Here is a 12,817-nt window from a genome sequence, read left to right on the forward strand (position 1 = left end):
AGTCATAACAATCACTAACTTGCTAACTTTTTCTTCCAGTTTATCATTTAAGGCCCTCAATATGCTCCTCACATTGGGAGTTTTCAGTCTCGTGTGAGTCTTTTGTCAGTTTGTTTGTACACCTTCAGTGCTTCATCCAAATTATGAAAAATTATAGCCACCTATGTCTTTTGGCAACCAACAGAAGGCAGTGTGTGTATATATATATATAACCATGTATGTGTGTGGCATATATAACCAACAGAAGGCAGTGTGTGTGTGTGTGTGTGTATATATATATATATATATATATATATATATATATATATATATATATATATATATATATAACCATGTATGTGTGTGTATACATATATAACCAACAGAAGGCAGTGTGTGTGTGTGTGTGTATATATATATATATATATATATATATATATATATATATATATATATATATATATATATATATATATATATATATATATGTGTATATATATATATATATATATATATATATATATATATATATATATATATATATATATATATATATATATATATATATATATATATATATATATATATATATATATATATATATATATATATATATATATATATATATATATATATATATATATATATATATATATATATATATATATATATATATATATATATATATATATATATATATATATATATATATATATATATATATATATATGTATACATATATAATAGTGTGTGTGTGTGTATATATATATATATATATATATATATATATATATATATATATATATATATATATATGTATATATATATATATATATATATATATATATATATATATATATATATATATATATATATATATATATATATATATATATATATATATATATATGTATATATATATATATATGTATATGTATATATGTATATATATATATATATATATATATATATATATATATGTATATATGTATATATATATATATATATATATATATATATATATATATATATATATATATATATATATATATATATATATATATATATATATATATATATATATATATATATATATATATATATATATATATATATATATATATATATATATATATGTATATATATATATATATATATATATATATATATATATATATATATATATATATATATATGTATATATATATATATATATATATATATATATATATATATATATATATATATATATATATATATATATATATATATATATATATATATTTTATTTTTTTTTTCATTGCTGTATTTTATTGTATTTTATTTTATTGTTTAGACCTCAATAATTATTAAGTGGCCAGGTGACTGAAAAACGTTTCCTGACTCGCTGCTCCAAAAATATCCCAAAGTGGCTTAATAATATTTAGATCTGGTGAAATGTTCAACTTTACTTTCATGTTCATCATACCACTCCGTCACCATGCTTGCTGTGTGCACTGGTGGATTATCATATCTGATACATAGCACCGCCTTAAGGATACAATGTTTGAACCACTGGGTGGACATGGTCCTCCAGAATGGTTCGGTAGTCTTTGGCAGTGACGCACCCATCTAGCACAAGTATTAGGTATAGGAAATGCCTTGTTATTGCAGCCCAAACCATCATTGATCCACCCTCATGCGTCATTCTGGTCCTGCAACACTCTGGGTGGTTCGCTTCTTTGGGGCTTCTTCACACCGTAACTTTCTCACATGTGGGAAAGACAGTGAAGGTTGACTCATCAGAGAACAATACATGTTTCACATTGTCCACAGCCCAAGATTTTTTCTGCTGGCATGATTGAAACCAATGTTTGGCATTGGCATGAGTGACTACAGCAGCCCAGTCCTGTGTATTGACCCTGTGGAGCTCCCGTTTTGAGGTGCACATTTAATTCTGCAGTGAGTTGGGCAGCTGTGGGTTAGCACCAGGACATCCCTTTCAGACAGTTTAAATTGCGTCCACAGTTACTCCTGTTGGATGTGGTTCATCCTTCTTGGTGGTATGCTGACATTAACCTGGATACCGTGGCTCTTGATACATCACAAAGACTTGCTGTCTGGGTCACAGATGCGCCAGCAAGACGTGCACCAATAATTTGTCCTCTTTTGAACTTTGATATGTCACCCATAATGTTGTGTGCATTGCAATATTTTATGCAAAACTGTGCTATTACTCTGCTAATTAAACATTCACACTCTGGTCTTACTGGTGGACTTTGCGATCAATGAAGATTGGCCACCAGGCTGGTCAAATGTATCCATGAAACCTCCAACACTAAATTAATCGCTTTATATATTCCCCAATTGTGAGTCACTTTGGATAAAAGTGTCTGGCTAAATGTCTGCAAAATGACAAAATTTGAGTACATGGTGAACTCATTGTCATGTTCAAGAAAAGTATTTGAGATGATTTGAGCTGTGTAGCTTGGCACGCTATCCCACACTAAGTAGACTGCGGTTATAAAAGGATCGACATGGTCAGCAGTAATTCTCAGGCGGGCGGGCGGCATCTAAACAATGCGCACTTGGTACCAAGGGGCCTAAAGTGTGAGCCGTTAATACAAGGCAGGATAGATCTGTGCTTTCGTGTTGTTTAGCCCAAAATCTGACCCTACTATGGGAACATCACTGCAGAAATTGGGACTAGGCAACTTTTTTCGTATCATCTTTATTTGGTGAGCCTGTGAGAATTGTAGCCTCAGTTTCCTGGTCTTAGCTGACAGGAGGTGCACCTGCTGTGGTCTTCTGCCACTGTAGACCATCTGCTTCAGAGTTTGATGTGTTGTGCATTCAGAGATGCCCTTCTGCATACCCCGGTTGAAGCAAGTGATTATTTGAGTTACCACTGCCTTAGGAACCAGTCTGTCCCGTTCTCCTCTGACCTTTAGGATAATCAAGGCACTGCTACGGGTTTACAGATAAATGGGAGATGATACATGATACCGGTCACAAATCAGCAATCTTAGAATGCTTCTCACCCAATCAAATTTGACGACCAGAGCTGACTGTTATGTCAATTGATATATTGACGTGGCCAATACTTGACCATTAGGAAAAGTGTTACCTCTGCTTTAGGCCATTTCCAAAATCCATCCTTTTGTGAATTTTCAGTATATGTTTAATAAATCTGTATTGGTTATTTCAACAATATTGTGTACAAATTATTATGAGCATTATATAGTATAACTTGCCTCTAGATGTTAGTGAAAAACCTCCATTGACTGCAAGTTATAAATTAATATATTTATATAACACATTATTCAGCGTTGTTAATATAATATACTGTATATCTGTGTATCCTAATTAATATACTGTAAATCTATGTATCCTCAGCCGCAGAAACAGCAAGAATTGTTCCCGCTGGGTCACAGTTGCGCTGTATGTGGGAAAAACCAGTGCAAACGCCACAGGTATGATCAGCTTGGGCATATGTCCACCCAAAACCAAAAGAAAGAAATAAGAAATTATAGTGCTGCAGGGGTGACATCTGTAAGCGTCTTAGCACTTCCAGTGTATTTTGTAATGTGTTTTTGGTTAAATGCCTGTGGTCGTCTGTGGTGAACACAAGCTCAGTATTTTTTTTTTTTTGTACAATAACAATACACCAGTAATATCCACTTGTAAGGTTTTCTTGTAAATTATAACTCAAAGTGTTAAAAAAAGACTGAAAGAGTTGTTGGAAGTCATGTGACAATAGCTCATGTATAGCTTATGATTTTCATTCTAGCTAATGTATTTTGACATCAGAATTCACATAGTTGTGTTCAAGATTATTTTATTTCAAAAGCAAATGGGGTTTTGCAAACGTCTACAAAATAACTCCAGCACTCTATAAAGAACCTGGTCTATTTTTTTGGACGAGATATTATGTTCACATTGCTTCATTACATTACAGCAGGCTTGTGGTGAAGGGTTTAAAAGTCATTATTTGTCAGGAATGTAATTTAACTATTAGCAGGCAATGGTCTTATGATACACTATAAAAAAAGTTGTTTATAAGTTGCCTAAAAATTGTTAGTTATATATTTTTGTTACTTAAATTAACATTACCAAGTAATGTAAGTAACAAAAAAATTTAAGTTGACTCAACTAAAACAAAAAATAGACAGCAGGGTGACAAGTTATTTCAAGTTGAAACAACTCACCCCCCTTTCTTTTTTTTTTTTTTTTTGCAGTGTCCTGGGTTTTAAAGACTTTTTCATGTTTTGCATTTTACAGTATTCATTAAGTTAACTAAAAAAAAATAAATAAATTCAGTCAAAAAAAAAACCAAGCAAATAATTATGTAGTTTTCTGCGATTTGCATTTGGAAACATATTTGCTTAAATAATGGAGATGTAAATGTAACAATTTGTGTTTTTTTTTTATTCCAAAGACCTACTCTTCTGCTGGAGAACTATCAGCCATGGCTGGACTTAAAAGTGCCGTCCAAAGTGGATGCCAGTATTTCTGAGGTAGACTAATGCCAATCATGAGTAAAATGTTATATAAGCAAATTAATAAATCAAACTAATAAATCCTTTCTTTGACTTCTCTTCAGATTTTGGAGTTAGTTCTAGAGAACTTTGTGTACCCCTGGTACAGGTATGGCTGCTTTAAATGCCAAATGTACTTTTATTACAGTGTTTTAGCTGGAAAAAAGACTTTTATGATGTTTTTTGCAGAGATATTACAGATGACGAGGCATGTGTTGATGAACTGAGACAAACGATCCGTTTCTTTGCTGCAGTTCTGGCTCACCGAGCACAAAGAGTACACACACCTTCACTCGAGATATTTATTTCAATTCGGGGCTTATATCGCGATTTACATACTGTAACTTTCTATAGATTTATAAAGTGGCATACTGATTGAAACTGTCTTGTAGGTGGATGTTCCCTTAGTTGTGATGGACAAAATGATGAAGGCAGCTATGAAGCACATTGAGATCGTAGCAAAAGCACAGCAGAAAGGTGCGTCCTGTGAAGCAACCATTCAGTATCAGAGCAGCTTAATTTATTTAGTGGAATTCTAGACCTATCTGTCAAAAAGATGGTTGGTTGGTTGGTTGGTTCTTTGAACCCATAGTCACCCGTAGAGCGTTTCAGTTTGCTTTGAAGGTGGTATCACAATCAGTTTAATCAATCAACCGTCTTTTTGTTTAAATTGTGTGAACAGTGAAGAATACAGAGGGTCTTCAGCAGGCGGCACTAGCCGAGTACGGTGCCGATCTGCATGTGGCCCTGCGGAGCCGCAAAGATGAGCTGCTGTACTTGAGGAAGCTCACAGAGCTGCTGTTTCCTTACGTCATGCCCCCTAAAGCTACAGACTGCAGGTACGTCTCACGCGCACACACACACGCACACACACACACACACACACACACACACACACACACACACACACACACACACACACACACACACACACACACACTGGAAACTCCTGTTCAAAGGTTTGGGGTCACTAAGTTTTTTATGTTTTTAAAAGTAGCAAAAACTGTAATATTGTGAAATAATATATACAATATGCAGTAATGGTTTGTATTTGAATATATAATTTTATTTTATTTTATTTATTTATTTTTTTAGCATGACTCGATTTTGTTTTGTGTTACGTGATCTTTAAGAAATCATTCTAATGTGCTGATTTGCTGCTCAAGAATGATTATTTCTTATTATACTATATTGTGCTGCTTTATGTTTTTTTAGAATAATTTTTTTTAGGATTATATAAAATATTGAAATTTCCAAAGAAAACCATTTATTTATTTGAAGCAGATTCAAATTCGATTTGTAGCAATATAATAGGTTTTTTGTTTTGCTGTCATTGAATTAATTTAATGTGTCCTTTCTAAAAAAACAAACCAAAAAAACACAATGGTTTCATAAAAAACCCCAAAAACAATTACCCCAAAACTTTGCAAAACATTTTAATGATGCATGCCTTTAGCCATTATGTATGATTTTTGTGAAAAGTGTAAACAGGATCAGTTGTTATTTCTGTGCTATATTCAATTTCTGTTTTTTTCTTCTCAGATCTTTGGCCCTGCTGATTCGTGAGGTCATGACAGGTTCTGTTTTTCTGCCAATAATGGACTTTGTGGCTGATCCTGTGAGTGTAACAGCTTACCATAAATGAGGACTGTCTTTCACTAGTACATGAAATGAATTACAGTTGTCATATATATGTGTGTGTGTGTGTGTGTGTGTGTGTGTGTGTGTAAGTGTGTTTGTTTAAATTACTACAGGTTAGTTTTTCTGAGCCAAAAATAAATATCACTCATTTTCCCAGATTTTACTAAATTTACCCACTAAAATGTCATTTAGTGTAACAATCTTGTCAGGCATATTTACAGCAAAAATCTATTTATGACACATTAAAAGCCTGACCCGACCCGAAATAATAATTTGTTGTAATTTTTTTTTTTTTGTTTGCCACTATCCTAGATTTTACCCATTTGTCAAAGGAAGTATTTTTTTAATTCATTAAAAACACCAAAAATTCTTATTCCTTTTATATATTTTTAATATGTACAAGTCAGATAAAGCATGAATAATGCACTGAATGACAATGTTACGTTATTTAAATCAAGTTTTGACATTTTATTCTACAAAAACTTGCATTCTATGGACATAAAATGTGTCCTTTTGTGAATTTCTTTTGATGCAGACATCTTAATGTTTTATATATATATATATATATATATATATTAATAGCTGCTTTTAATACACCATATAAATGTAAATATCTGATGTAAACAATGTATTAATATGAGGGAATCTTGTTGCTGTTATTTATATTCATGAATATCATTCATTTCAGGACACAGTGAATCACATGGTGCTCATTTTCATCGATGATACTCCAGTGAGTGATTCAAGCAACTGAATTATAGCCTGGTCAATCAAGCCTTTTCCTGCCATTTAAACTATTTTTTTCTGTAATTTGCACCGTTAGCCTGAGCCAGTTACTGACCCTCCATCTACGCTGGTGCCCTTCCTGGAGAAGTTTGCAGACCCACGCAACAAGAAGTCCTCGGTGTGTACTTAATATACATTCATTATGGACATGTAACTTTCACAATTATTGGACTGATATTTTTGACCTGCTTTCAAAAAAAGTGTAAAAAGATATTGTTCCAGACTTGTCTCAAAAGCCTCTAACAGGCTAACCTCAAAGGTTGTCTTTGTATGTTTTCTGTCAGGTGCTGAAGTTGGATTTGAAGGAGATCAGAGAGCAGCAGGACCTGTTGTTTCGTTTTATGAGTTTTCTGAAGGAGGAAGGGGCGGTACACGTCCTGCAGTTCTGTCTGACAGTGGGTGAGGACATGCATTTCACGACACACAATGCATGACAGTCTAATTAGTCGATAAACTGAAGGCAAGATGTGGCTTTCTGTTACCAAAATATGTACAAGTATATTCATTATATAGCAGTCATCTGCTAATAGAAAAATTACAAAGACAGATTAGAGAACGAACTTCATCTTTAAACCTTCACCTACTCCAGTGACTGTTTCTATCTATTGTCTCTGATTTTGGTTTATGTAATACCCAGCTAGAAAAACAGGTCTGGTTGGGTTTGAAAGAAATCTCTTAAATCTATAAAAATTGGCTTCAGACCAAAGACCCAGTAAAGTATTTGTGAAGTCAACCACTGATGTTGGATGAGAAGGCCTGACTCCAAGTCTCCGTTCCACTTCATCTCAGCTATGTGTTCGAGTTTAGCTCCCTGTTGAAAAAAACAACATATGGTTAGGCATGTTTTGAAGCTGGGATGCTGGATTAAGCCGTTTTTTGCTGGTTTACGTTAGTTTAAACTGGTCCTTTTGCTGGTTTATGCAGTTTTTTTCAGCAGAGCTGTCATCAGTGTTTTGTTGATCACGGTAACCCTGCTCTCAACCCCTGACAAAAGCTGCTCTTTCCTCTAGCCCAGCTATGTTTTCGTGATACCTACAAACCACTTTTTCTCGTTTGGAGCTTGTGCTTTGGGTGTAAAAAAAACAAAGAGCCGATTTGAAACTAGGCTGTGGCTCCAAACCGTCACTCAGACTGCGTTAGTGAGAAAGGCACATTTGTGGGCCAGTCTAGTTTTTCCACATCAGACTCATCCAAATATGCCTTACAAGCTCGCTCTGTGCTCTGAATCACAGTCATGGTAAAAAAAAACAGCCTTCCTCAACCTTTTACCACAACGTTGGAATCATAGCATTGTCCAAATATGCTGAAGCATTAAGGTTTTCCTTCACTGCAGAGCAGCCCAACTCCTGGAAAAGAGCCCAATACTATTATTCGTCTTCCAACATACTTTACCTGACTGCATTGTGTTCTTGTGGCATCTGCTGAACCTATCGGACTGCCACACAGAAGCATGACTCGTCACTCCAGAGTCCTGTGAAGGTGTTCTTTAGCCCACCCCATCCAACGGGGTGCTGCCGTTCCTAAACGCATCCACTTCCCGGTAATACCATGCGTTAATAATGTCCGATTGTGGAACGAATCATTCTTTTGAGACATTTCTGCACAGCCAAAGTAGATTCTAAAAGAACCAAATGCAACTTTCTAAGTTTGCTGAGGATTAATAAGATTCTGAAGAGGGTTTATATAGAATGACCATTGATCTGTCTTATCCAACATGGATGATCAGCGAATGAAATTGTGACCACAGAAAGTAATACCATTGAAAGTAATAATAAGGCAAATAACATGTTTTGATATTATATGACATTATATTATATTTTTGATATTATTTTAAAATATAAAATGACACTGATTTGTTAAACAGAAATGCATTTATTTTTTAACTGCTTCGTCGAACTGATCTTTAACTTTACAACATGCAAAATCGCCTACAACTATGTCCTGCAACTCCTCCCCCAACTTCCCGTTGCCCTAGATGTTGCTCTCTCATTGGCTGTAGGTAATCGCCAGTGTTATTTACAGTTAGAGCACATTCCACACGGCAAATACTCAAAAAATCAAAATCAGGGGCTAAAATCGCGCAGTCTGAACTTGTATTTTATAATTAAGGTACTTAGTTGAAACAGCACGATAAAACACACCAATTTTCAATATCAAACAGTAAAACGATTTGTTTGGTACAGCTAAAAATAGCTGGGCGAGGATTAGACTGGAAGCTAGACCCATAAAATTCACGAATGGCTGCGCCCATTTTACATCAGGAAAAAAGTGGATAGTTAGGGCTTGCTTAATGGAGCTTATCTAGGAAGCAAATGTGTCTGTATGTCTTCTGCGCCTCTGGACCAAATACAATGCTCAGTCTGCTTTGGTCTCTCTTTGTGATGGACACTCGAGAAGCGATGTATACGTACACAGAGTATTATATAACAGTTTGAATCTGGATCTTGCATGCATTTATTTCTGTGTGCAGAACAGATGCATTACAACTGTTGTTATCAGCTGCCATTTAAGAATATTTATTTCTCTGAAAAGGTATGAAGTTAATGTGTTTAGTTTACATCGATTTTAAGCTTTTCAGAAAATACAGAAGTTATGAATAGAATTGGATGGATCTTTGTTATTTGCTGTTCGGCCATCGCTGAGTGCCTGCTGCTTAGTTTTTGCTGCGTTGTTCGCCAGTTGAGCATGTTTAAAAACGAGTGGTGAGGGGTCAGACTGTTTGGCTGTTCAGCTCAGAGGATGCATGCCAGCTGGCTGCTGGCTGTAGTCTTCGAAAGTCTGTAATTTTTTTTTTTTGACCCACCACAGGCTTTCGGTACTGCTAGTTCTTTGAAGTCGTTTCGTTGTGTCTGGGCCCTTAGAAATGACTGTTTAAGAGGATGGTTAAAGGGCAGTTAGTTTATATGAAACTTCTTGTGGAAAGTCCTTTCCTTTCCGTGCCTTCTTATCTTATAAAATGTATCTGGAAGGTGTTTCCTAGCAGCCTTATGTGTTGACTTGTTTATGTTGGTCCACTTCTTCCGCTGAGTAAGGAGCTGCGTCATAGTGCATGGGCCTGGAACTTTTTAATGTCAGACGAGTACATTAGCTGTAAAATATTCACTTCAAACCACAAATAATACACTGTGTGTGGCTTAGTTTTCAGTTGCTAACAATATTGCGTCTTAAATGTAATACAACGCTATACGTTCACATTTGCAATCGTGCAGATATTCAAGAAAAACAAGTGTTGCTTGCTTGACATTTGTTAAACTATACCATATGATATTTTCCCCCCTCATATCTTGAATTTTAGGGGTATATAAATGCATTCTAATAGGCTCCTTTATGCAGTCAGTCGTCAGAAACTACGAACAATACGGTGCATGTGTTAAAGAGCCCCTAATGTGCCATTTTAAGGCCCCTAATATGCTTTTGGGATTCTCCTACGATAGGTTTACATGCATGCAAGGTGAATATCACGTTTGTGGCGGGATCAAGTTGTTTTTGGAATTATGCTAATGTGTTCAAATAATTCAAACTAACAACTTAAAAAAAATTGTGCACTTTCGAGTTTACAACTTTGTAGATTGCTTACATTCCCATTAGAGACTGCATGAAAGGCAATTTTTGGATAATAGAGCCGCTTTAAATATTTCTTTCAAAATTAATTCCACTAAATTAACACTTCTTTAAGATATACACATACACAACGTATATTATTGAGTAGATCAAGAATAATTACTTTACAAACGGATTTATTTAAAATCACGAGTTGTGAACAATATCTGCGTAGTGTTAATGTATACACTACTTAAAATGTTAATTAAGATTCACTCCACGATTTGTGCTTTTTGTTTGTGTGTAGAGGAGTTTAACGACCGGATCCTGTGTCCTGACCTGGGAGACGTGGAGATGCAGCGCTTGCATGAGGAGGTGCAGAAGATCTATGAGACGTATTGTCTGGAGGAGAGCATCGACAAGATCAGCTTCGACCCCTTTATCATAGAGGAAATCCACAACAGTCAGTCTCATTACGGTATTCTGTGCTGCGTCTGTATGCCGTGGCGTGTCTCATTCTCTCTGTTTCTGTCACGTCCTGCAGTCGCTCAGGGGCCGTACAAAGGGGTGGTGAAGCTCCAGACGATGAGATGTCTGTTTGAGGCCTACGAACACGTGCTGTCGCTTCTGGAGAACGTCTTCACCCCTATGTTCTGCCACAGCGATGAGGTAACTTCCAGGGAATGCCATACCAGAGCTGCTTAAAATGATGTTTGAATTGTCCATCATGCGTCTGTCTCTGTTCTTCCCTCAGTATTTTCGGCATCTGCTCTGGGGTGCTGAATCTCCTGCTAGAAATTCAAAGCTGAACAGGTGAGGTTTTTTGCTTGTGCGTGCGTGTGTGTGTGTGTGTGTGTGTGTGTGTGAGTTGTTGCTAATCCCAGACAGCAGCAGAATACATTTATACACATTTGGCCATAAATAAATATTTAAGCCATAAATATTAGAGTTGTTGTTAACTTGAATTCAATTCAATTAATTTATTTTCTCTATATAGCAGTTGATTTACTAAAGTAAAAAGGCTTTAAAGTTCATGATTTATTAAAACAAAATATTTTGACAAAAATTATAAAAATATGATTGTTGTTATTATTTAAGTCTGCCCAATTTTGGAGAAACCCATTTACATTTTGTAACATTGGTTGTACTGCCTTCATTTATAATGATTTTACTAGTTATTGTGTTATAGTAGTACACAATCTAACACATTTTAGATTATTAGCAGTTAGCTTTATTCTTATTATATTATATATCATTTTAATTTTGTTTAAAAAAATGTAGATGATTTAAACACTTGTCATTTTTACACCCGGGTTAAATCTTTTTTTGCTGTATGTTCTGTGTGGGAGAGAAAGCTCATACTACATAAATGTGGGCTTCGTGACCACACAGTGAGTATCACGCATTGATATAGTCATGTGTGGGTATGTAGCAGTGAGAGACACCTGTAGGGAAAACTGTAACCCCTTTTGCCTGTTATTCCAGGAATCTGAGTTTGGATGATTTAAGGTGAGTGTATTGTTAAAATTCAGGTGACTGTTGTCCAGTGCTCTCACTGCATGCCATATAAAGCTGCCTGAAAGTCATAAACCATGCCTCTGTGTCATGAAGAATAGCTAAACTGCTTGATAGAAGAGTTGGGCAATATACCAGATATTTACTATATATTGTTTTGGTGGCTATGAGAAGCTAGACAGTGCAGTTAATATTATGATGATTTTAGCTCATTTTCTTTGTACATTGTTTAATTTGGTAGATACAGAACATTCACTGTATCTGAAGGTTGTTGAAGTGGTCATGAACTGAGAAACCATCATTTGACATGCAAGAGGTCATTGAATTAAAAACATCCTGTAAGTTTCAGAACTTGAATGTTCTACTCTGTGATGTAATAGTGTGGATAAGCACCGCCTCTGCAGAAGATGATCAACACCTGCTTCAACATCACTGCTTGTTTAGCCCCGCCCATCGATTCTATATCACTACCTGTTTAGCCCCGCCCATCGATTCTACATCACTTCCTGTGAATCCCTGCAGCATCCATCTATGAGGAATGTACGCTGTCAGACACACAAGTCAACAATCCTCAACACATATTCAAACTGAGTGTTCTGAAGAGGGGGTCAAAAGGAGAGAAAATGGCCTCTTACTTTTTTTAAGCGAACCTCACAGAACAGTGCAAAATAATAAAAAAGGCAGTTCATGATCCCTTTAAATACTACTCTAACTGGAAATGTTCACCCTTTTAAACCTTTTAGAACAAATAAGTTTCATAAATGCATGTCAAAATATATGCAGTGGGTCTTTTCTCGCCTATTAAAAGCTACCAGCATAATATACGGTTTTTTGCATGT

The 12,817-nt window shown here is 35.1% G+C and overlaps 1 protein-coding gene across 3 annotated transcripts in view; it reads left to right on the top strand.

Annotated features, from left to right (window-relative positions):
• Positions 1-12,817, top strand: part of snx14 (sorting nexin 14) — a 30,807-nt gene that overhangs the window by 3,596 nt on the left and 14,394 nt on the right. For 2 of the 3 annotated variants that reach the window (XM_043219242.1, XM_043219240.1), the window contains exons 4-17: positions 3,355-3,431; positions 4,397-4,475; positions 4,562-4,605; positions 4,686-4,773; positions 4,889-4,973; positions 5,179-5,335; positions 6,039-6,114; positions 6,826-6,870; positions 6,961-7,041; positions 7,208-7,322; positions 10,771-10,926; positions 11,008-11,132; positions 11,218-11,276; positions 11,949-11,972. In XM_043219242.1, the coding sequence (XP_043075177.1) occupies positions 3,355-3,431; positions 4,397-4,475; positions 4,562-4,605; positions 4,686-4,773; positions 4,889-4,973; positions 5,179-5,335; positions 6,039-6,114; positions 6,826-6,870; positions 6,961-7,041; positions 7,208-7,322; positions 10,771-10,926; positions 11,008-11,132; positions 11,218-11,276; positions 11,949-11,972 (1,211 nt within the window). The remainder of the gene's footprint in view (positions 1-3,354; positions 3,432-4,396; positions 4,476-4,561; positions 4,606-4,685; positions 4,774-4,888; positions 4,974-5,178; positions 5,336-6,038; positions 6,115-6,825; positions 6,871-6,960; positions 7,042-7,207; positions 7,323-10,770; positions 10,927-11,007; positions 11,133-11,217; positions 11,277-11,948; positions 11,973-12,817) is intronic. The other variant, XM_043219241.1, reaches the window with a different exon arrangement.

Source organism: Puntigrus tetrazona, chromosome 20 (assembly GCF_018831695.1).
Source record: "Puntigrus tetrazona isolate hp1 chromosome 20, ASM1883169v1, whole genome shotgun sequence".
NCBI classification, from domain to species: domain Eukaryota; kingdom Metazoa; phylum Chordata; class Actinopteri; order Cypriniformes; family Cyprinidae; genus Puntigrus; species Puntigrus tetrazona.